Consider the following 24,944-nt stretch of genomic DNA (forward strand, 5'->3'; position numbering starts at 1 on the left):
TTTGTCATCTGTATATTTTCTTTGGCGAAGTGTGTGTTCATCTCTTTTGCCCAATTTCTAACTGTCGAGTTTTGAGAATTCTTTATATATTCTATATACTAGTCCATTGTTTGATATGTGGTTTGCAAATACTTTCTCCGAATCTGTAGTTCATCTTTTAATCCTCTTCACTTGGGCTTTCACAGAACAAAAGGCTTTGATTTTGACAAGGTCCAATTTATTTATCAATTCCTTCTTTTGTGGATTGTGCTTTTGATGTCAAGTCTAAAACTCTTTGCCTAGCCCTGGGTCCCAAAGATTTCCCCCCATTTTTATAAAAGTGTTAAGAGTTTTATGGCCATGATTTTTTTGTTGTAATTTTTATATAAAGGTATGAAATTTAGGTCAAGTTTCTTTTTTGCTTTTTTTGCCTATGATGTCCAGTTGGTCCAGCACCATTTGTTGGAAGGCCGTGCTTCCTCCATTGAATTGCTTTTGCACCTTTGTCAAAAATCAGATTAGCTATTTCAACAAAACCCAATTCAAAAATGGGTAAAGAACTTCAATAGACATTAATCCAAAGATATACAAATGGCAAATAAGCACATGAAAACATGCCCAACATCACTAACCATTAGAGAAATGCAAACCAAAACCACGAGATACCATTTCACACCCATTAGGATGGATATTATCCAAAAGATGGAAAATAACAAGTGTTTGCCAGGATGTGAAGAATTTGGAACCCTTATGCATGGCCGGTGGGAATGTAAAATGGTATATCCACTGTAGAAAACAGTTTGGCGGTTCCTCAAAAAGTTAAACATTGAATTACCATATGATTTACAATTCCACTTCTAAGTATATGCCCAAAAGATTTGAAAGAAGGGATTTGGCCAGACACAGTAGCTCATTCCTGTAATCCCAACCCTTTGGGAGGCTGAGGTACAGGACTGCTTGAGGCCAGGAACTCGAGATCAGCCTGGTCAACATAGCAAGACCTCGTCTCTACAAAAAAATAAAAAATAAAAAATAAAGAAGGGACTCAAACAGATAATTGTACGCCAATGTTCATAGCAGCATTATTCACGATAGCCAGAAGGTAGAAACAACCCAAGCAACCTTCAGCAGATGAATGGATAAACAAAATGTGGTATATATACTCCATGGAATATTCAGCCTTAGAAAAGAATGAAATTCTGAATTCTGGATGAACCTTGAAAACATTATGCTACGTGAAATAAGCCAGACACGAAATGGCAAATATTGTATGATTCCACGTATATTAGGTACCTAGAATGAACAAATTCATAGAGACAGAAAGTAGGATAGAGGATGCTAGGGAGTGGAAGAAGCGGGGAAGTAGAGAGGTTTTGGGATTTTTGTTTGTTTTTGAGACAGGGTCTCACTCTGTCACCAAGGCTGGAATGCAGTGGCACAATGACAGCTCACTACAGCCTCGACCACCTGGGCTCAGCTGATTTTCCCACCTCAGCATCCCAAGTAGTTGAGACCACAGGCTCGCACCACCACACCAAGTTAATTTTTGTATTTTTTGTAGAGATGGTGTTTCGCCATGTTGCCCAGGTTGGTCTTGAACTCCTGGCTCAAGTGAATTGTGTAGACCTCCCAAAGTGCTAGGATTACAAGTGGGAGCCACCGCATCCAACCAAAAGTTATTCTTACAGGGCATGGAGTTTCTGTTTGGGCTGATGAAAAGATTTTAGAGGTGGATGGTGGTGATGGTTACATAGCATTTTGAGTATACTTAGTTCCACTGTACTGTACATTTAAAAAGGGTTAAAATGGTAATTTTTATATGTATATTTGCCACAATAAAGGTTTTAAAAATCAGCTGCGCATACTTGTGTGGGTCTAACGGCTTTTTTTCCTAATCCCTAAATTAGATTCTCCCCACAGTTCCGTGTAGTTCCAACTTTAAAGTGGGACCTTTACCCATGCTTATTTATCTCAATGATAATAGTCACCAAATATATTTCCCCTCCCTGAAATTCTCTCTCCCACAAATAAGTAAACATAACATAAACAGTGGTACTCTTACCATGAGAAACAAAAATGAATTGAACAAAGTCAGAAGTGGGAATACCTGAGTTTTGACTCTGACATTAGTCAAGTCACAAACCTCAACTTTCTACTTAAAATAGTAATAGTACCTTTATTATCATGATAATCAAATAGGTCATGAAAGTGCTTTGTAAAATGTGAAATTCTCTTCAGTTATCTTTATTATTTTAGTAGTCATATATATTACTACAGATTTAGCTGTTTTGCCTGATAATGGAAGTAAGTTTTGCTGTAGCTTAAAACCAAGGCCTCATTTGGCTCTCTCCACTTCACAGCTCTCATTCCAGACCTCAGCTTTGCAGGCCCCAAATCCAATTTGGTCATTATACCATGAGTATCTCTTGGGGCTACACTTAAACCAGTCACGTGTAACTGACATAAACCAGGAACACTAAGCCTCTCGTTTATATCTGTGGGTTGTGACCCATGTCCAGAGACTCTCCCTTCCCAGCATCAGGCACCCACAAAGCCAAAAGAGTCATCAGAAAGATATTGTGAGCATGGACTGAGAACAAACAGAAACAAACTGCCTAGAGATATTTTTGGCACAGGGTTAAGCCTTATTAAATTATTCCACTTCACAATCAGGAGCCCTACATGGATAAAAATTGTTCATTTTCTCCAGGTTCAAGCCCCTTCGTGCTGGAAGTTCTGCCTGTACAATTTGCCGTGGATTTGGGCTTTGGTAGCTACTAGCCTCCCATAGTCCTCCAGCACATTTTGTGTTTAGCTTAACACCATTTGGCTACAGTAAATCTTATTTTATCCATGGAACTATTTTGTCTAAGATGTGTTTGTATAGATGTGGTCTCACTCATCATATGTTGACTTTATTAGAAAACTCAATGTTCTGCCAAGATTCGTCAATTCTTAGTTCCAAGGGACCTCTCCGATAGATGAGATCTACCCTGGCTCTCCACCAAGCCTTCAGCACAAGGTTAATAATGTATTTGTATTTTACCCTCGTATTTCTCAATTCCATTCTTGGCTCACATCACAGTCTTTCAAAACATTTGGGTGAGTCACCTGATCCTAGTAATTATTCATTTTTCTCATTAACTAGGTCCCCAATGCCTCGTGCACTTAATAGTATTTAGTTTACCACTTTCACAGTAAAGACCAGTTGTATGTGGGAATCTCTTCAGCTTCCTTTCTATAAAGGCTGAAAAAGCTAGGAGTGGTGGTGTGCACCTATAGTTCCAGCTACTCAGGAAGCCGAGGCAGGAGAATTGCTTGAGCTTAGGAGACAGAGCTGCAGTGAGTTATGATCATGCCACTGCACTCCAGCGTGTTCTCAATTAAAAAATACATATATATACACACCAGGCACAGTGGCTCACGTCTGTAACCCCAGCATTTTGGGAGGCTGAGGCAGGCAGATCACTTGAGCTCAGGAGGTTGACACCAGCCTGACCAACATGGTGAAATCCCATCTCTACAAAAAATACAAGTATCAGCTGGGTGTGGCGGCCCACGCCTGTAGTCCAACTACTTGGGGAGCGGTAGTGGGAAGATCGCTTGAGCCCAGGAGGTTTGAGCTCAGGGGATGACAGTGGGAGATGGGGTTACCATTGACAGAAATGAGTGAGCTAGGAAGGGGCACTGTGGGGAAAACAATAGATATGGTTGTAGACAAGGTGAGATTAGGTAAGGGCCATAACTCAAAGATGAGATGGCAAAATTTTAGTCAGTCCTAACACTTCAGAATTATATTCAGGATAGGAAAAGACCTACACCAATGTTACAAGAAGCTCAGAATACTACTGCAAGGACCTGTTCTTAGGTTCCTCTGAGGGGATCAACTGGACACCGGCCTCCACTGTAGACTCACTTATTACTGCTGAATTTAGGAGGAAAGTTTTCTAACTTTTGTCTTGCTAAAAACAAATTCTTTCTTTTGCTTCATTCAGTGACTAAGGGGGAAGTAGGCAAGGAAACTAGATTGCATGAGCAGTGTTAGTTCTTCCATGAACTCGTATCAGGTAAATCATTCACTGATAAAAGTAGCAAACCAGTCAGGGTGTATGTCCCAGCTGCCTCTCCAAATTCCCCTATTCTATTCAAACAGCTTTCAAATGGGACCAAGGGTATAAATAATATTTGGCAGTTCCACTCTGACTCGAGAACTTTAAAATACTTTATGTTCATTCAGTGTTGTTCTGGTCTGGTAGTTATGATGTGATAAACTACAGATGTATATGGGGATACAGCCTAAATTTCAAGTCCCTGAAACCAAGCAGCTGTTCCTCGTCTGTGAGGCAAGAGACATGGCCTACATGACCAATACTCCTTCCACTCCAAAAATCTGTCTGTGTGATTCAGAAGTCGAGTGTATTTAGGGGGCTTTTAAGTGTGGAGTGAAATTCCAACTCTTACCACCAGATGTCACTGTTGTTCATTAACTAGAAATATGTACCTTCTAGGGACTGTAGGATCCTGAATACAGAAGCCCCAAACCTTTTAATTCTAAGTAATTCAACAAACACTGAACACTTATGCGTGCCACGTGCTTTGGATAAGAAAGGCCATCATGCCCTCAGACAACTGGAGGAGAGGCATGGAAGCAATCACACACTCCAACACTCCAACAACATCCAACATTAAGCCAGGGACTCTCAATGAAAAATCAACATACTATCTCCTTAAAGTAGAACATTGTTTCCTCAGGGAGAATTTCTTCAACCCCAACCCTGGGTTAGGCCCACCCAGCGGATGTTCCTGTTGCATCCTCTACCTAATAATTATCATCCTTTATTGTGCTGGGACTCAGAAATAAATACCCCAAAATACGATGCTTTGACATGCTGGACCAAATGAAGATGCAGCCTCAAGGTCTCTCTGACCTCCTATCCCCTCCTACCCACCCCCTCCCCATCATGAAGCTGTTCTATGAAGTTTCCTTATCTGCTTAAAGTCTAGACCTGCCAAAGTGGGGAAAAATTACTCCTGGTCCTTTCCTTTTTTTTTTTTTTTTTTTTTTTTTGAGATGGAGTCTCGCTCTGTTGCCCAAACTGGAGTGCAGTGGTGTGATCTCCTAGGTTCCAGTGATTCTCCCACCTCAGCCTCCTGAGTAGCTGGGACTACAGGTGCGTGCCACTATGTGCAGCTAATTTTTGTATTTTTTTTAGTAGAGAGGAGATTTCACCATGTTGGCCAGGCTGGTCTCAAACTCCTGACCTCAAGTGATCCGCCTGCCTCGGCCTCCCGAAGGGCTGGGATTACAGGTGTGAGCCACTACACCGGCATGGAGTTTTCATTAGTTTAATTCATATTGCAGGAAGAGAGACAAATCTGTCAACACATCTGGACAAACTATTATCTGTTTTGTAGGCCAACAGACTTTGTCTTAGGCCATCATATGTTCTCTAAGTCCACTGAATCCTCCTAAAAATAATTCATTATCCCTCAAATTCCCATATTTCCCCCATCTCCCCTTCCCCATGAAGGATATATAAACATCTGTACCCTATTGGGTTACTGAGTAATCATTCTGCCATTCCCCCATGATACACACATTAAAATAATTGCATGTTTTTTCTCCTAGTAATCTGCCTTTTGTCAATTGATTTTTCAGTAAACCTTCAGAGGGTGAAGGTAAAGTTTTCCCTGGACCTCTACAATTGTCATCACTTAGTTAATGCCAGCCTTCCCTGCTAGACTATAAATTCTGAAGGCAAGGCTCATTGTCTCCTGTGCTGCTGCATTCCCATAGTTAACACAGTAATAATGGAAACAGCAATCATCTATTGAGCTTACTAATGCACTGGGTGCTATGCTAAGTAAGCCCTTTAAAATCAGTATTGTATTTAATCCCAACAACCCTAGGCCACTGATACTGTCCCCATTTTATAAACAAGAAAACCATGGCTGCTTGGTTAGGAGTGGCAGAACCATGAACCCAGCTCTCATTCAATAAAAAATAGTATCACATCCACTTGAACCACCTAATGTACCATTTACCATTCTTTTCAGCAAGGAATCCCACAAATTTCTCATGAACACTCATTAACATCTTAACCCTTCACTTGTTCTTCTCCCCCATCCTCTGCCATTTGTCTAGATCAATGACTCTCAAATTAGTTATTTAAACAAAACCAAGAGTACTCATCAATTAGAATGAAAATTTTCTGAAAATGTAGTGAAAACTGACCCAGAAAGGTCAATACCAAGACCTGTTAAGAGTTATTGGACTTGATAAAGGAATAATTTGAGCAGCCAAGCAAAAAATCAAATCACTTTTGTAAGAAAAATGTCACATGACTTTAGGCTTCTCTATAGCAACACTTTAGGCTTCTCTATCGCAACACAGAAAAATATGAACTGAGAATTGTATTATCTAGCCAAATTGTTTTTACTGTGTAAAGGCTACAGATAAACATATTTGACATGGCAAAAATTTAGGGAAATTGTTCCATGAGTCTTTCTTAAGGAAACTGTTAAATCATTAATTTCAGCTGACCAAGAGATTACTGGGAATGTTTGAGTTTCAAATATATTTAAACTGTGGAACTAAGAAATGTGAGGATGACAACAGAATGTAAATATTACATGTCCTCACAATGTAGAAATGATACAACAAAAATTGAGAGAAAAGGGAAAGAAAGTGGAAGTTCACTGATACAATGATAGTTGGGCACCAGAGCTTATCAGCTAAAGCTACACTGACAAGTCAAAGAGAAGTATAATCACATTTAACAGTACAAGAGTAGGTCAGGTGTGGTGGATTATGCCTGTAATCCCAGCACTTTGGGAGGCTGAGGCAGATAGATCTCTTAAAGCCAGGAGTTCGAGATCATCCTGGCCAACATGGTGAAACCTCGCCTTTACTAAAAATACAAAAATTAGCCTGGCCATGGTGGTGCATGCCTGTAATCCCAGCTACTCAGGAGGTTGAAGCATCAGAATCGCTTGAAGCTAGGAGGTGGAGGTTGCCGTGAGCTCAGATCACGCCACTGTACTCCAGCCTGAGCATCAGAGCAAGACTCCGTCTCAAAACAAACAAACAAACAAACAAACAAACAGTGTAAGAGTAAAATCCAATAATATTATTGACCAGAACTGGTTAGTAGAGAAGGAGGGAAGAAAGAAATATGCTAGGCTTAAATATTTCTCAAAAGGAATTATTGGTGACTAAAAATAAATCGAAGAGTGTTATAATTATATGGATAATCAGCTGGGGGTGGAGGCTCACGCCTGTAATCTAGCACTTTGGGAGGCTAAGGCAGGTGGATAACCTGAGGTCAGGAGTTCAAGATCAGCCTGGCCAACATGGTGAAACCTCATCTCTACTAAAAATACAAAAATTAGCCAGGCGTGTTGGCACATGCCTGTAATCACAGCTACTCGGGAGGCTGAGGCAGGAGAATCACTTGAACCCGGGGAGTGGAAGTTGCAGTAAGCAAAGATCGTGCCACTGCACTCCAGCCTAGGCGCCAGAGAATGATTCTTTCTCAAAAAATAAAAAATAAAAAAATAATAAAAAATTTATATGGATAATCAATAGAACAAAAATTACTCACAAAAGGAAAGAAAGTAAAACACACCATAGAGTAAAATATTTTTAAAATCGTCAAAACAGAAAGCAGAACATGATTAGAGAACAACAAAAAAGGCAATTTCCTGAAACTTGTTCTCAAATTTGTTCCTCTACAGAAAGCTCTTCCTCATGAAATAAACACAACACATTTGACATGGGTCACTTACTTTAATAACAATACATATACCATGTTATCGCCATGGAATGTAAATTTAGATTAGACAAGAGAATTTCACAAGTGTAATAGCCTTCTGTAATACATAAAAGTTTGGGTATACTGTCTGGCCAAACCAGCTTGCTCATAAGTCATTAATCAAATCCATTACAGGTAATTTGTTCAGTTCAATGTTTACAATTCTTATGGAAAAAATAAGCAACACACACGTTTAAAAAGTGTTCATTTACCTTTGCATGAGTGCTTAAAATACATATTTCTATTTCAAGATGACATTTAAAAATTATTATATCAGCAGCAAAAATATAATTTGCAATTACAAAAAACGAAACTAGAATCCTTAAGTTATTCTCATGTTTACAATTGTGATTCTTTAATAAATATTACTATTATGCAGTTCTATTGTAAGCTTTCTGGATTTGGTTTAAACACATGCACATATATTGTCAGCTGTGGGAAGCTTTACAAATTATATTCCATGCACTTTTTGGACAGAGTTCTAACAGAGCAGACAGTCCATAAAATAGGTAGAAAAAAGTTGAATTAACTGGGGCAAATAGGACTCTTATACAACATCCAAAATACGAGATTCTGCAGCAAACTGGGACTGGGAGTACCTTCAGGACTGGCCTGTTATCTTCTTTAGAACTAAGTTCATCTTAAAAATTTAAGAAGGTGGACATTTCAACACTATCAAGTACATTTAGGTGACAGGTTTAAGTTAACTTGACTTCCTTGAATGACCTAGTTAGTAAACTAGTCACTAGTAATTCGGTCACCAGGCAAATCAAGCCTGTAAGAAAGGAAGCCAATATTCAAAATGCCATGTTACCATCTAAATCCATACAAATTAGTTTATTTTCAACAATAATAGGTAACTTCAATAATGAGACATCTAACTAAAGCAAGTTCCTCCAACAAGACCAAGACAGCATCTCTTCTTCTAAGGCTTAGGTTTTGCCCAGAATTCCCGATACATGGAATAGCCCATACCTAAAGAAAAAGAATGCTAGTTAAGCATTTCAATATTTTCTTAAATATTGGAAAATAAAAACCAGTTCATAAAATAGCTGAAAGTAGTACCATTGCTAGCATGGAATATTTACAAGGGGAACAAGACCCTAGGAAGCTTATACTCTTGCCTTCTTAAACATCTTACATTTCTAAAACTCTTTTTACATAGTTTCCCAAGTAGTAAAGGGCTGGTATGGCTACTTCACATATTACAATATTTCTTTTAAAGAACAATCAATATTTATCCGGTAACTTTGAAAGGAATCACTCTTGCTACATAATACCAGATAAAGTCAATGAATTATAAAGCCAGTAGAAGCATGTAATACCTACACTTTAAGAATCTCTCCTTTGAAAACACAATAAAATAGCAATTGTATGTCTCTTCCAGACAACAGATGTTACTACCAACCCCATTTACATGTCTAGGCTCTTGAATGAAATTATAAACTCAGTGATTGACAGGATTTTTTTCATTTCTTTAAAATCTTAGTAGGATATATCATAGAAAAACTATGTCACTACTTGAATTATCTTCATTAATTCATTTTCTACATGAAAATAAGTGATATTCTCAAACTGCTAAAAGGTCAGCTAAAAATATTTACCTATTTTGATCGTCAAGAAATATTTCAATGAGAAACGAAAATTTGAAAATTTCCTGTAGGAACCTACCAATAGTCATTGCTCCTACAACAAAGCCTTGGGCTGCCACACGCATGTGGATCAGATGAAGGGACATTTTAGTATTTCCCCTGCTCTTCAGTTTGTATAATCCATATGCAACAATTGCTGCAAAACCTGCCATTCCTGTAAAACAAAGTAACAAGTATGTCAGTCGCATGAGGAGAAGGGACCAAGATGACTTTACCATCAATCAATGTACATTTTATTATTTATATGAGGATTCTTTATCAGATCATTAATTAGCTAACATACAAATTGAGTTTTTCATGTTTTCCCCTGTCAAAACAAAAAATCTTGAAGCAAACAATAGCAGATCCAAAAAGTCAGGATTATCTTTAAAAATGTGGGTTTGTGGGGCCAGTAGACAACTCCTTTAAAAGAGTGCTAGAAAATTAACAGGAACCTAGATTATGCTCATCAGAACAAAAGTGTGCCAAAGGTCTTGACTTAGAGAATGAATTTATTACATTTCCTCTCTGTCCTATTTCCCTCCCTCAAGGTAATCAGTTAATATACCAGAGACAATCCTACACATTACTACCACTGAGAAACACTGCCTGAATATTTCAAACTTTGGAATACTGTACTGGGAAGAATGTAAGTAAATAAAGGAAAAGAATAGAGTAATATTAGTTTCAGTTAAAAGGATTATGATCCTAGAGTTCTATACAGAGCCAAACTCTCATTCATTTTGAGGGTAAAAGCATTCAGGACATGACCTTGCATGTTTTCTTTTTAAGATTTATTATTTTATTTTTTAAGAGATGGGGTCTTGCTCTGTTGCCCAGGCTTGAGTGCAGTCGCACAATCATAGCTCACTGCAGCCTTGAACTCCTGGGCTCAAGTGATCCTCTTGGCTCAGCCTCCCTAATAACTGGGACTACAGGAGGGCTCTCTTTCCCAAGCTGCCACCCAGGTGCTGATACAAAAACCTAGAGGAAAATATCCAGTCAAATAAAAACAGTGAGTCAAAATGGACAGTTCAAGAAATAAAGACATAATGGTTAAGATATAATGGTGAGCAATAAAGACAGGAAAATCTGTACTGGTTCCTTGAAAATGACTGGTATAATACAGAAAAATTAAGAATCTGAAATTAGGCTGTGATTATTACAACAAAATGTGTGCTAAAGGTCTTAAGTTAGGGAATAAATTTACATTTATTTTAATACTGGAAATAGATGAAAAAAACACATCCTAGTTTGACAATGTAAAGAAAACCACCAGCAAGCAGTATAAGAACAGCCTCAGAACTTCCAAATCATAAGAAGAAAAAAAAATTAGGGCTGGGAGTGGTAGCTCACACCCATCACCCCAGCACTTTGGGAGGCTGAGGCAGGTGGATTACCTGAGGTCAGGAGTTTGAGAACAGCTAGGCCAACAGCCTGGCCATCTCTACTAAAAAGACAAAAAATTAGCCGGGCATGGTGGCATGTTCCTGTAATCCCAGCTACTCGGGAGGCTGAGGCAGAAAGAATGCTTAAACCTGGGAGGCGGAGGTTGCAGTGAGCTGAGATCACGCCACTGCAGTCCAGCCTGGGCAACAGAGCGAGACTCCATCTCAAAAAATATATATATACATATAAATAAATAAATTTTTAAATAGTCATAAAGCTTTAAAATAATCTAATATAGCAGTAACATAAATGAGGCAAAAATTGTTAGGAACACAAGATCAGCTCTATTAGAAGATAACAAAATGGGAAAATATGTCTCTTTCAGAAAACAACAGAATAAGAAGCCCCAAACTAAAGCTACAGAATTGAATGGCACCATTAAATAACCTTACTTAAATTCTTAAAAATAAATAAAATTTAATATTTTAATTACAACAGAGATCCCACATTCTTTCAAATGTCTATGAAGCTTTGACAAAACCAATCGTTTATTAGGCCACGAAGAAAATTCCAACTTCCAAAAAGGTCTTCTTCCTGGACGACTACCATAAAGCCAAAACTTAGCAATCAAGACATAAAACAGCCACACACACACACCTGCCCTCTAACCACTGAGAAGCTGAGCACCAATAACTAGATTTGGAGGTTAAAGTAAAAACTGAGAGATTAGGAAACTATCAAACATTATTTGAAAAATAAAAACAGTACTGGTTCTTAGAACAAATAAAATTGTAAAACCTCTAGGAAGTCTGATCAAAGAGAAAATAAATATACAACATTAGGAATGAGAAAATGGATATAATCACAAGTGGTAAAGAGATTTTTAAAAATAAGAGATGATTGCTCTTTGCCAATTAAATTTGAACATCTAGGTGAAATGAATGATTTCTGAGGAAAATATAAATTCCTAAATTTGATTCAAGAAGTTGTAGAAAACCTTTCTATACCAATAACCATAGAAAGAATTAAATGGGCAATCCATGCTTTATCCCCAAAAGATAAAGACCCAAATAGTTTTATTAACAAGGTCTAATAAAAATTATAAGGGCATTCTTAATTCATGTTATTTAAAGTATTCCAGGGCATTAAAAACATACCAATACATTTTTTTCCGATATATTTCCCAAGAAAACAAATCCCTGATACCAAAACAAAATCAAGATAACATGAGAGGCTGGGTGCAGTGGCTCACACCTGTAATCCAAGCACTTTGGGAGGCTAAGGCAGGTGGATCACTTGAAAATAGGAGTTCAAGACTAGTCTGGCAAAATGGTGAAACCCCATCTCTACTAAAAACACAAAACAGGGTCTCACTGTGTTGCCCAGGCTGTCTTGAACTCCTAGGCTCAAGCGATCCTCCTGACTCAGCCCCCTAAAGCACTGGGATTACAGGAATGAGCCAAAGCACTCAGCCTTATTTTTTATTAAAAAATGAAAAAGAGATAAGAAAAAAAGTTCCCTTTAAAGATAAGAATAAGTCAGGGATACATGTGAATACTGCTGTTGTTGCCTGGAGATCCTAAACAATTTTAAATCACATAAAAAAAACTATAGGCATAATTTAGGAAGAAACACTACCGGTTTGCAGATCATCTAACTGTGTGTATAGGAAATCCAAGAAAATCAAATGAAACACAACTAGAGGCCAGGTGCAGTGGCTCATGCCTGTAATCCCAGTACTTTGGGAGGCCGAGGCAGGTGGATCATTTGAGGTCAGGAATTCCAGACCAACCTGGCCAACATGGCAAAACCCTGTCTCTACTAAAACTACAAAAATTAGCCAGGAGTGGCCGGGCGCGGTGGCTCAAGCCTGTAATCCCAGCACTTTGGGGAGGCCGAGACAGGCGGATCACGAGGTCAGGAGATCGAGACCATCCTGGCTAACAAGGTGAAACCCCATCTCAACTAAAAAATACAAAAAATAACTAGCCGGGCGAGGTGGTGGGCGCCTGTAGTCCCAGCTACTTGGGAGGCTGAGGCAGGAGAATGGCGTGAACTCGGGAGGCGAAGCTTGCAGTGAGCTGAGATCCGGCCACTGCATCCCAGCCTGGGTGACAGAGCGAGACTCCCTCTCAAAAAAAAAAAAAAAAAAAAAAAAAAAAAAAATTAGCCAGGAGTGGTGGCAGGCACCTGTAATACCAGCTACTCGGGAGGCTGAGGCACAAGAATTGCTTGAACCCGGGAGGCAGAGGTTGCAGTAAGCTGAGATTGTGCCACTGCACTCCACCCTGGGTGACAGAGCAAGACTCTGTCCCAAAAGAACAAAAAGAAACACAACTAGAACCAGTAAGAAAAAAGATTACTTTGATGAATACATTAAAAAGCATATCTAGAGAAATTAAATTTCTAGACCTACAGAAAACAATAAAATTATATTTAAGGACACAAAAGGTTTGCATGAAAGATTCCCATTCTTCCCAAATTTATAAATTCAATCTAATCCAAATGTAAAAATGAGACATTTTTCCCCATTTTGGGCTGGGCAGGCCAATTTCTTTTTCTTTTCTCTCTTTTTTTTAGACACGGGGTCTTCCTATGTTTCCCAGACTAGAGTTCAGTGGGTATTCGCAGGCATGACCATTATACACTACCGCCCTGAACCCCTGGGCTCAAGTGACCCACCTGCCTTGCCTTCCTGAGTAGCTGCAATTAACAAGCTAATTTCAAAGTAAACAGGCAAGCTCTATTTGAGAAGGTAGAATAGTGAAAGGGTACTGGTTTATGAGGTATCTAAACATACCATTAAGTTTCTGGCAGACAGATCAAAGCAACAAAATAGGTACAGTAGTTCAGTAACAAACCTACGTTTCGTGTATGACATAGTTCACATTTCAAATAAGTGGGAAAAGAATGCAAAACAGATACCCAAATTACTGTGTTAGAAAATTAAGGGGCCGGGCGCGGTGGCTCAAGTCTGTAATCCCAGCACTTTGGGAAGCCGAGACGGGCGGATCACAAGGTCAGGAGATCGAGACCATCCTGGCTAACACGGTGAAACCCCGTCTCTACTAAAAAACATACAAAAAACTAGCCGGGCGAGGTGGCGGGTGCCTGTAGTCCCAGCTACTCGGGAGGTTGAGGCAGGAGAATGGCGTAAACCCGGGAGGTGGAGCTTGCAGTGAGCTGGGATCCGGCCACTGCACTCCAGCCTGGGCGACAGAGCGAGACTCCATCTCAGAAAAAAAAAAAAAGAAAATTAAGGTATCCATACGGAGAAAGTATAAAGTTAGATTTTGCCTCATGTTATACCTACAAATAAATTCCAGATAGATTAGTATCTCAATGATAAATCAAGAACATAAGGAAATACAGGAACCTAAGTAGTCCCAGGATCATGAAGGCCTTGCAACATATAAGAAAACCTAATACCTAAAATACATAGTTATAATTTAATTAGAAAAAGACAACCTAGTCGAAACAGAAACAAAAGCAAAAACAAAAAAGAAAAAAACAAAAAAGCTAATTCACAAAAGAGAAGCCTGAATGACCAACACATATGAAAAGATGCTCAAAGAATGATAATATCTAGTGCTATTGACAGTATGGGAAAACCAACCCATCACAGACTACTGGTGTAAATCATTGTTTTGGTACAATTAAACATACAAGGATATTTAATTTTTACAACATACTCTTCCAACAGTTTGTAAAAGCAACATAATGAAACAACTCCTATGTCGTCAATAGAGCAATGGTTAAATCAATGTAGGATTTATGTACTCCTAAGAAGGGATATGTATAAATGACAACCCATTAAAGAGCAGAAAATTTTATATTTGTATTTTATCCTTTTGAAATGTCTTTCTGCCTATTTCATAATGTGCCTATTTCATAATGTACCAAATGTGTAAGAACAAAAGTACTTATAAATGACTTAAAAATAGGTAAACACACAACACACTGGCAGGACGTACGTGCTCAAATTATTTTTTACTGAGGGAATGTACAACCAAAAAATTTTAGAGATCTCTGTTACAAAACATTGTATATCTACAAAATTAACGATTCAATTATTAAAAATATAAAAGTTCCTATATGCATTGTTATAAAAAGATAATGAAAAGAAGGCTAAAGAAAAATATTTCATCTAAAAATAATTATAAATAATAATTGATGGTAGTATATGGAGAAGAAAACACTGACAGACTGTGCAACCTGCTGTTGTCTTTCAGAGTCAGGATCATAGGGCATGGTACCTTTCTGTTTTATGCACTTTTGCAACTAACTTATTAATTATGCTCAGAAGAAAAATTCCTTCGAGAGACTTCAAAGTCCTTTAACTTCTTGGAGAGCCATCTAAAAAGATGCTCAGTAGTTTGTTAATAATGAAAAACTAGAAACCACATAAATTTCTACCAAGAGGATTATAATGTTATATATAATAGTAATTTATATCATATAAATTAAGTCATTAAAAGTGGAGTTCTGGCCAGGCGTGGTGGCTCACGCCTGTAATCCCAGCACTTTGGGGGCTGGGGCCGGCGGATCACGAGGTCAGGAGATCGAGACCATCCTGGCTAACACAGTGAAACCCTGTCTCTGCTGAAAAATAGAAAAAATTAGCCGGGCGTGGTGGCAGGCACCTGTAGTCCCAGTTACTCAGGAGGCTGAGGCAGGAGAATGGTGTGAGCTCGGGAGGCGGAGCTTGCAGTGAGCCAAGATTGTGCCACTGCACTCCAGCCTGGGCGACAGAGGGAGACTCCGTTTCAAAAAAAAAAAGTGGAGTTTTTAGGCCAGGCACGGTGGCTCACGCCTGTAATTCCAGCACTTTGGGAGACCGAGGCAGGTGGATCACCTGAGATCAGGAGTTCGAGACCAGCCTGGCCAACAGGATGAAACCCCCGTCTTTACTAAAAATACTAAAAAATTAGCTGGTGTGGTGGCGGGCACCTGTAATTCTAGCTACTTGGGAGGCTGAGGCAGGATAATCACTTGAACTCAAGAGGTGGAGGTTGCAGTGAGCTGACATCGCACCATTGCACTCCAGCCTGGGCAACAAGAGCAAAACTCCTTCTCGAGGAAAAAAAAAAAAGTCGTGTTTCAAATAACATAGGTAAAAACATGAGATAAAAATTGTAATACTTATATGCATCTCAGTATGATCCTGAATTTGCAAAGATAAAAAAAGAAAAAACAAGTGGAAAAAATATGTACATCAAAATGGTAACAATAGTTATATCTAAATGGTGGCATTAAAGGTAATTTAATGAGGTGGAAGGATCAAGAACCTGAGAGGTCGAGGGGTGGTAGCAGTGAGCTATGATCGAGCCACTGCACTTCAGTCTAGGCGAAAGAGACCCTGTCTCCAAAAAGAAAAAAAGAGTCTGAATACATACAGAAGAATCATTGTGATGAGATTTATATTATGCCAATATCAGCATATTTCAACAACATAAGAAAAAAATGGAAAATACATTCTTTCAGGATACACTCAATGAACAAGTTTATCACAGCTCTACCGTATTCAAGATCACTCAAATGTCAGTCAAACTTACCAATGGGTACGAATGGTGCCTCTTTAGCTTTTCGAATAAGTTTGGATCCCTGATCTTCCTCATATGAAGGAAGGGAAACACCTGTGTCTGTTGACATAGTGACTGCTTGAAGAATCACCCTGAGAGAGAATTTCTGAGGTTCTGTAATTAAAAGCATCTGACATTATTAAATATCTGGATGTATTTAAAATATTCCTAACTTCCACGAGAATCTTAGCATATGTTATCCATAATCCTAAAGTTAAAAAATATTTTTAGAAATTAACTGTAGTTTTAACGTATAGTCACCCTCAGGGAGAGTTGTATACATTTATTCCCCCTATTGTTTTGCCGTTTCTCCGGTACAACCCATTCATTTTTAGCACAATGTTATTAAAAATAGCGAAAAATTTTAAATTGATATTACTTTTATCAATTAAAATAGTAGCTACTAATTTTCTGGCTATCTTCATCCTTAATCAACTACTTAACTTGACAATTTTAAGTTACTCAAAGCAAACTGAGAACTCCTATTGAACCTTCAATATCACGATGGAAATCCTACTTAGCACTTTTCGGTGTAGTTAAGTGCAGTCTTTATTGCTTTCAACTGCTGGTTTATTTATTCCAATGTGCTTCCTTGCTTTAGTTTTCACTTCAGATTAGTTTCTAATCTATTACAGTAATCTGTTATCCATGATGGTTGCCCCTGGGGGAAAGAGTAGTTATTCTGAACAGCCAAAGTTTCTACCTAGCTCATTTACTCATTTTAAGAACAAAGCTTTTATTTCAAATAATATTGGTAGAAATGTCTCCTTCATAGCCTTTTAGATTTTTTTATGACCTATGATTAGTTTTTTTCTTTTTTGAGACCGACTCTCTCTCTCTGTTGCCCAGGCTGGAGTGCAGTGGCACGATCTCAGCTCACTGCAACCTCCACTTGGCACACACCACATCACCATGCCTGACTAATTTTTTTCTATTTTTTAGTAGAGACAGGGTTTCACTCCTGACCTCAAGTGATCCACCCATCTCAGCTCCCAAACTGCTGGGATTACAGGTGTGAGCCACTGTGCCAGCCTATGATTAGCTTTTTTTTTTTTTTTTGAGATGGAGTTTTGTTCTTGTTGCCCAGGCTGGAGTGCAATGGCGCAGTCTTGGCTCACTGCAACTTCTGCCTCCCAGGTTCAAGTGATTCTCCTGCTTCAGCCTCCCAGATACCTGGGATTAGAAGTGCCTGCCACCATGCCTGGCTAACTTTTTTGTATTTTTAGTAGAGATGGGGTTTCACCATCTTGGCCAGGCTGGTCTCGAACTCCTGACCTCAGGTGATCCACCTGCCTCCCAGTGTTGGGATTACAGGCGTGAGCTACCAAGTCTGGCCCTATGATTAGCATTTTTAACATCACTGCAGCACAAAACTGAATTACCCTCAGGGTCTTCTTAATATCTTCTAAGCTTCAGATCTGTCTTCCTTTACATACCTTACATCCCCCAGGCTTCCCTTTAAAACTCTACCGTCTTTTTATAATTCCTTTAAATGGTATCCCAGGGCTGGGCGCGGTGGCTCAAGCCTGTAATCCCAGCACTTTGGGAGGCCGAGATGGGCGGATCACGAGGTCAGGAGATTGAGACCATCCTGGCTAACACGGTGAAACCCCGTCTCTACTAAAAAATACAAAAAATTAGCCGGGCGAGGTGGCGGGCGCCTGTAGTCCCAGCTACTCCGGAGGCTGAGGCAGGAGAATGGCGTGAACCCGGGAGGCGGAGCTTGCAGTGAGCTGAGATCTGGCCACTGCACTCCAGCCTGGGCGACAGAGCGAGACTCCGTCTCAAAAAAAAAAAAAAAAAAAAGGTATCCCAAAGGCAAGAACTAGCCTGATAGCATATGAATAAGGGGATAGGGGTTAAAAAAAAATAAAAATAAAAAAGATTCATTTTCATTATCACAGGGATCAAAGGCTCCTTTCCTCCTTTTCAGTCCTCTCAGTGAATAGCCTTTTACCACAATGAGGCATTAACAAATTCAATTTCATTTTAGCCACAATAACAAAATATACTTTCTTCACTGAACTATTTTGAATTGCAGTAAACTTTACCCACAGATAAAATAAGGGGCTGAAGCACAGTTTAGGTATACAAGTCTCTAATTAGTGCCAATTACAATAAACTTAAGTCTATGCCCACCCTATCACCCATATAAAATCTTACTTTCACTTCTGGGTTTTTCATATGCATTATGCTCCCTTTGATAAAAATACCTCTCATTCAACATCTTGCTACTCAAGGGGAATCAGTGGCAGTTAAGGTCCTCAACGAAAATGCAACTCCAGAGGTAGGGGGTGGTGTGCTTAGTTTAGAAAGTGAATTCATCCCTATAAGCCTCACCTTCATTGAGATGACTCAACCCTGTCATCGGACATAGAAGAAAATAAAAGAAAATTTAGATTGGACTTAGACCTTCTTTTTGTACTCCATTACTTGTTAATTGAATAAACTCCTAACTACTGAGCTTTATTATACATAAGGTTCAATAAGCTCAAGGTTCAAGATACTCACTATATATCTGAATAATACAATATAAATGCTAAAGTAATTAATGGTTCAAAAATTAGTTTTGTTTTTTAAAAGAGAAATCATGTAACCGCCCAACAGGTTCACCTTGCTTGCTGGCTAGACAGAGCTGATTTATCAAGACAGGGGAATTACAATAGAGAAAGAGCAATTCACCCAAAGCCAGCTGCGTGGGAGACTAGGGTTTTAATTAGTCAAATCAGCCTCTTGGAGCATTCAGGTATCAGTTTTTGAGGATAATTTGGTGGGTAGGGGAAGGCCAGTGAATAGAGTGCTGATTGGTTGGGTTGGAGATGAAATGGGAAGTTGAAGTTGTCCTCTTGTGCTGAGTCAGTTCCTAGGTAGGGGACGTAAGATCAGATGAGACAGTTTATTGATCTGGGTGGTGCCAGTTGATCAAATGCAGGGTCTGCAAAATATCTCATGCACTGATCTTAGGATCATTTTAGGGAGGGTCAGAATCTTGTAACCTCCAGCTGCATGACTCCTAAAATATAATTTCTAAGCTGTGGCTAATTCATTAGTCCTCCAAAGGCCATCTAGTCCCCAGGCAAGAAGGGGGTTTGTTTTGGGAAAGGGCTGTTACCATCTTTGCTTTATTTTTCTATTTTTATTTTATGAGACAGGGTCTAGTTGTGTCACCCAAAGCTGGAGCACAATCTCAATCTTGGCTCACCGCAACCTCTGCCTCCCAGGTTTGAGCGATTTGTGCCTTAGCCTAACAGCTGGGATAACAGGCGTGCACCACCATGCCTGGGTAATTTTTTTGTATTTTTAGTAGAGATGGGGTTTTGCCATGTTGGCCAGGCTGGTCTCAAACTCCTGGCCCCAAGTGATTTGCCCGCCTCAGCCTCCCAAAGTGCTAGGATTATAGACATGAGCCATCATGCCTGGCTCTGTCTCTTTTTTGGCTAGGTCCTATCTCTTTCACTGTCTCAGTTATAATTTTGCAATGGTGGTTTCAATTACAGTGTGATTAATTGTCAATAGCCTAATACAGACAACGTCTGAATTTAGAGAGAGTGATGTGTTTTAGCTAAAGGAAGTTTGGCATCTTTCACATAGAAACACTTGAGACTGGCTTTGAAGAAACTGCATAAATGGACTGGATGGAGAGATTAAACACTGTAGACCAGCCTAGCCAACATGGTGAAACCCCACCTCTACTAAAAATACAAAAATTAGCTGGGCATGGTGGTGGGCGTGGTGGAGTGCCGCCTGAAATCCCAGCTACCTGGGGAGGCTGAGGCAGGAGAATCGCTTGAACCCAGGAGGCGGAGGTTACAGTGAACCAACATTGCGCCACTGCACTCCAGCCTGGACAACAGAGTGAGACTCCATCTCAAATTTTAAAAAAGAAAAATTAAAAAAAAAAAATCATGACCTTCTCAAAGGGGAAGTTTATCACAAATCCTTTCATTTCCCTTCCCAACCCCACATTCTAACCACAGTAATTTTTTTTTTTTTTTTTTTTTGAGACGGAGTCTCGTTCAGTCATCTAAGCTGGAGTGCAGTGGCGCAATCTTGGCTCACTGCAAGCTCCGCCTCCCGGGTTCATGCCATTCTCCCACCTCAGCCTCCCGAGTAGCTGGGACTACAGGTGCCTGCCATGGCGCCCGGCTAATTATTGTATTTTTAGTAGAGACGGGGTTTCACCATTCATAGGATGGTCTCAATCTCCTGACCTTGTGATCCGCCCGCCTAGGCCTCCCAAAGCGCTCAGCCCACATTAAATATTTTTAAGATGCTTTCTATACCTCCAAGCCTTTGCACAAGCTGATTCCTCTACTTGTGAGAGTTTCCCTCCCTTTCCATCCCCTTCAGATACTCTTTCCTAGCTAACTCCTCCCATTTTCTTTTTCAGGTTTGGTTTTTCTTTTTTTACACTGAGTCAGAAAATTATTTTAATAGTTAAAAAACTTTTTTTTTTTTAACAGAATCAGTATAAAATAGCAGTTGATTTCTCCATAATTATCAGAATTATTTATACTTGAGGTCTTGGCTAAGTGGGGCTGAAATCAACAAAAGGTCTTGGACTATTGGCTCAGAAACAATCCGAGGAAGCCCGCCCTGTTGACATTTGTCATGCTTAGCTCTTATGGGATGATCTGGTCCTTAACAAAAAAAAAAAAAAAAAAAGTATCTCTATTCATTCTTTGGAGACTTGAAGTGAATTCAGCAGTATTCATTAAACTCCTTCCAGCTCCTGTCATTTACCATTCTGACTGCATCCATTTCAACTTAGTCTATTCTCTTCTGAGTTGCTTTAGCAATATTAAATCGTCCAAATTCTTTTCTCTCTCCTCTTGGAGGTTTTTTACTATTGCTGAGGTCTGGGCTATACAGTTTTTCAATGACTCTGTCCCTGCTGGCATGAGCTGCCATCAAAGACTCAAAGTTGTTTACAGGTTTGGCTGGCATCAAGTTTCCCTGCAAAGGAAGCTGTTGGAACCGTAGTGTTTAATTCATGTACTAGTCTGTCATCAATTGTCCACATCACCTTGAGTAATTCCTGGAACTAGGCAAACTCCTCACAGTTCACACCACCGCTGGGCGCCACCATATTGGACTCAGGTTCACATCTTAATTGACCTCCTCTCAGAAATTTGTCTCTTTAAGTTTGTAAGTGCTTTGGTTATGCAGTCCCATAGGATCTTGTACTCTCCTTATAACCCTTAAAACCATCAGTTTGTCTGTTTCTTTTGCTAGAATCCTTAAGTCAGGGGCCAATACTTGCTCTACTTGTATCCAACTCCACTGCCTGGTGCAATCCCCTATATATAATAGGTACACTACAAATGTTTCTTGCATACATTTAAAAGTTACATTTCTCAACCACTGAAAGCATTCTTAAGTTACTCAGGAATATTGAGTGGAAAAAAAATAACAATCATCCAGATTTGTAGGGTTTAATCAGTAAGAAAAATGCCAAACTGTATGTTCTTAAGTGCTTATTTCTTTTATGTTTCTTATATTGTACCTATGAAAAGAGAAATAACCTGAGGTCTTAGTTCCTTGCAACACAGGGGACAAAGCTATTATATACCACAATTCACTTTTAAAAACTAAAAACTTCTGCAGATATAAAAGCATGTTTTCCCCTTTTTTGCCTGAATCTTTTCTAAACTAAAAAATCATTTGGGAACTGTCTTTAAAAGCAAGAAAGTTGGTAGCCAGGAATCATGGTGCACACCTGTAGTCCCACCTCCTCAGGAGGCTGAGGCAGGAGGGCTGCTTGAGCCTGGAAGGTGGAAGCTGTGGTGAGTCAGGATCCAGCCACTGCACTCCAGCCCAGGAAACAAGCAAGACCCTTGCTGAGGGACCCAACAAACAAACAAAAACAGGACATAAATGGTTTTTAAAAAACAGCAAGAAAGCTGGTAGTTTTTCTTATAATTATCTCACATCTGGTTGACTCTAATTCTCCAACGGGTCAATGGAGCAAAAGGTTTTTTTTTTTTTTTCTCCTTTCAGGAGGGAGGGGGTTAGTTGTCTCTTTCCTGTATATAAATCAAGAACAGAAGAAAATCTATTTCTCTGTTCTTCATCTATGATACAGACTCTTAAAGTTTGTATGGATAGGGCATTTGACCTGGCTTTCAGAAAATAGCCCCTGCGGTAAGAATCAGGGTGTGAGGAACAAAACGGCCATTACTTGCTTGAAACGAGATGATAATCTGTCTGTGATTCCAGATTACCTTATGTGTACATTTCAGAATAAAATTAATAAGGATGAATATTTAAAAATCCAACACATATCACTTGTTATTCTGTAGTCCAAATATTATAATTCCCATATAGTACATATCTAAAATATTGTATGAATACAAAATTTTGATAACTGTCTAATTACCACGTGTAAGTTTCCAAAGTATTCATAGTTTATAGCCACCTGAATTGAAAACTGGTTAAGTATCAGGAACAATAATTTCGAATCATATAATTTGAGAGTAACAAATCAGATGAAGAATCCAGGCCAACAGCGTTATTTTACAGGTGGGGAAAAGGTTGTGAGAGGGTTATACCAATTGCTCAGTACAAGGAATACATGTCTGGTGGGGCAGGATTAGAATCCAGCTCTCCTGATATAGAGTCCTGGGTTCTTTTGATTGACAATATATTGCCAAAACATCAATCTAATGCTGCTGATGTAAATTAAATTTGCAGATAAGAATTCTGATTAGAAAATGCAAGAATCCATTACTCAACAGAAGCCCACGTTGTTCTCTTTCAATGATATATATAAAAAAGTCATGCCTAAATGGAATCTTCTTCAGTGACCTAACTCATCTAACAATTTCAATTGTGATTTGAAAAGACTTTTTTCACTACACCACTGCCAGACTTTCCTTCATTATCCACCCACAGTAATTGTCCCAGATCTCTGTCAGAAAGTTGAATAGACGCTAAAAAAGGCACCAGTAACCAGATATTCAAAGTCAGTTTGGAGAGCACAAATTATTCTGTACGCTTAGTAAGACACGACTGAAGACCTTTCCACAGGGAACCTAAAAGTGGCATTAAGGGAAGATGAGCCGTCCAGCATCAGGAGACGTAACAGGCTGAATGAAGGATCTTTCTTCACAGTTATTTTGTCACGGGAACTACTATCTAAAGCAATGCTGGCTTCAAACTTTGATTTTGCATCAGTCGCCCATCAGCCTGTTTAAAATGGCTACCAAGGCCCCAGCATGGAGATCCGGATTCAGGTGGTCTGCGGCAGAGCTCGAGGAATTTTTACTTTAAGAAGCCCCCCTTCAAGTGACTCTGGCGCACAAAGAGAACCCCTAGTATACAGGATTCCAAATATGTGTGTCATGCTGGAGCTTCATGACCAGGTTGTCACCGCTTCAACCTGTTAGAACTTTCCATCCAAACCTGTCTTATTCGAAAGTGCCTTTGTACTTCCGGAAGCAGAGATCCCTGTCGTGGGGAATACTGCGAAGAGGGAAATAGGCGGCTTCCTACTCCGGGAATTTAAGACAAAGGCGAGTATCACTGCTGCATCATGTCGGCAGCTCCCAATTCTGCCCTCACGCTGTGCTTTGTAATCTCTAACCCGCCGACTCGGCAGGAGAAAAATTTAATTCGGTCACAGAAGCAATACACAGGGCCCTAGGCCTGGTCACTTTCCCAGGGTGGAGGAAACACCAGGTCGGGGAGAAAAGCAAGATCAGGACTGGAAAGTCCTCTGCTAGTACGCCCTCCCCTCAACCTCCCGACCTTCCTCGCCGCCTCTCTTCCTGTGACCTTGTCAGGACTCCGTGACAAGAGAGCTCGCTCTCCTATCCCGCCTCGCCCGCCGCTCAGCCTGCTCTTCAGAATGTTCCAAGCTCTGGGGACGCTTCCGCTCCTCGCTCTCCGCCGTCCCGCCCAGCCAACACTCTCCTACTCCCGCCTCTCATTACCACCCCAGCAGTGAGTCCTCCCCGCTCAGCAACAACTCACTCCACAAGCTTCTGCTTCATCTCCTCGCTGGCTCCGTCTCCCCTCACCCTAAGGACCCCAGGCCTCGGCTCCCGACCCCTCTCCTCCTCCCATGCTCTAGGCCGGGCCTGAGCCCCGGCAACTCCACTCTCCTCCCTCATTCCAGACACTGACCCCAGCCTCCAGGCCCCACCCCCAACCCCCACCCCCAAAGTCCTTTCGGCCTGGCCAAGCGCTGCCCCACTTCTTCCCGCCCCGCGGCCCGTGACCCTGGCTCACAGTCCCCCGACTTGTTTCGCTCACCTAGAGTGAGAAAACCTCTCACACGCCAACCGGCTTCCGATCCCTGCAGTCGTAACTTGTCCTGCCGGCTTCTCCCCACCCACAACCGTCCCAGCCAATCAGAGGCCAGCGGCCGCAAAACGACGCGTGCGTGTGAGCGGCGGGTGGGGCAGTCCAGAGCGGGTCCCAGATTGGCTGGGGCGGTGAGTGCGGGCCCACTACCCCGGCTCTAGCGTACTGGCGGAAACAGACGTGAGAGCTTGGCGCCCAGGGTTCGCGCCCGGGCACTTGAGGGGCTTTGGCTACTGGCTCGC

General features: G+C 40.3%; 1 protein-coding gene and 1 pseudogene across 3 annotated transcripts; both read right to left on the reverse strand.

The window, feature by feature from the left end:
- Positions 1-7,748: 7,748 nt before the first annotated feature.
- Positions 7,749-24,734, reverse strand: HIGD1A (HIG1 hypoxia inducible domain family member 1A). 3 transcript variants are annotated; one of them, XM_065540450.1, is made up of 4 exons: positions 24,652-24,734; positions 16,369-16,487; positions 9,465-9,599; positions 7,749-8,768 (listed from the first exon to the last, which is right to left on the reverse strand). In XM_065540450.1, the coding sequence occupies exons 2-4, from the start codon at positions 16,463-16,465 to the stop codon at positions 8,719-8,721; spliced, it is 282 nt and encodes a 93-aa protein (XP_065396522.1). In that variant the 5' UTR covers positions 16,466-16,487; positions 24,652-24,734; the 3' UTR covers positions 7,749-8,718. The 3 variants fall into 3 exon arrangements, with proteins under 3 accessions (XP_065396522.1, XP_005546849.1, XP_065396520.1); XM_005546792.4 differs by having other exon boundaries at positions 16,369-16,509; XM_065540448.1 differs by having other exon boundaries at positions 24,370-24,734.
- LOC141409669 (protein MIX23 pseudogene) lies at positions 20,941-21,634 on the reverse strand (annotated as a pseudogene).
- Positions 24,735-24,944: the final 210 nt, after the last annotated feature.

This window comes from Macaca fascicularis, chromosome 2, assembly GCF_037993035.2.
Source record: "Macaca fascicularis isolate 582-1 chromosome 2, T2T-MFA8v1.1".
Taxonomy (NCBI): Eukaryota; Metazoa; Chordata; class Mammalia; order Primates; family Cercopithecidae; genus Macaca; species Macaca fascicularis.

What these genes read in the sequence shown, in the direction of transcription:
- HIGD1A (XM_065540448.1), bottom strand. Translation starts at nt 24,509, where the DNA reads ATGAGGGAGGAGAGTGGAGTTGCCGGGGCTCAGGCCCGGCCTAGAGCA. An exon ending in ATGAAGCAGAAGCTTGTGGA is followed by an intron (nt 16,488 to 24,369) that starts GTGAGTTGTTGC and finishes ATTCTCTCTCAG; the next exon opens with GGTGATTCTTCAAGCAGTCA. An exon ending in TGTAGGAGCAATGACTATTG is followed by an intron (nt 8,769 to 9,464) that starts GTAGGTTCCTAC and finishes CTTTTTCTTTAG; the next exon opens with GTATGGGCTATTCCATGTAT.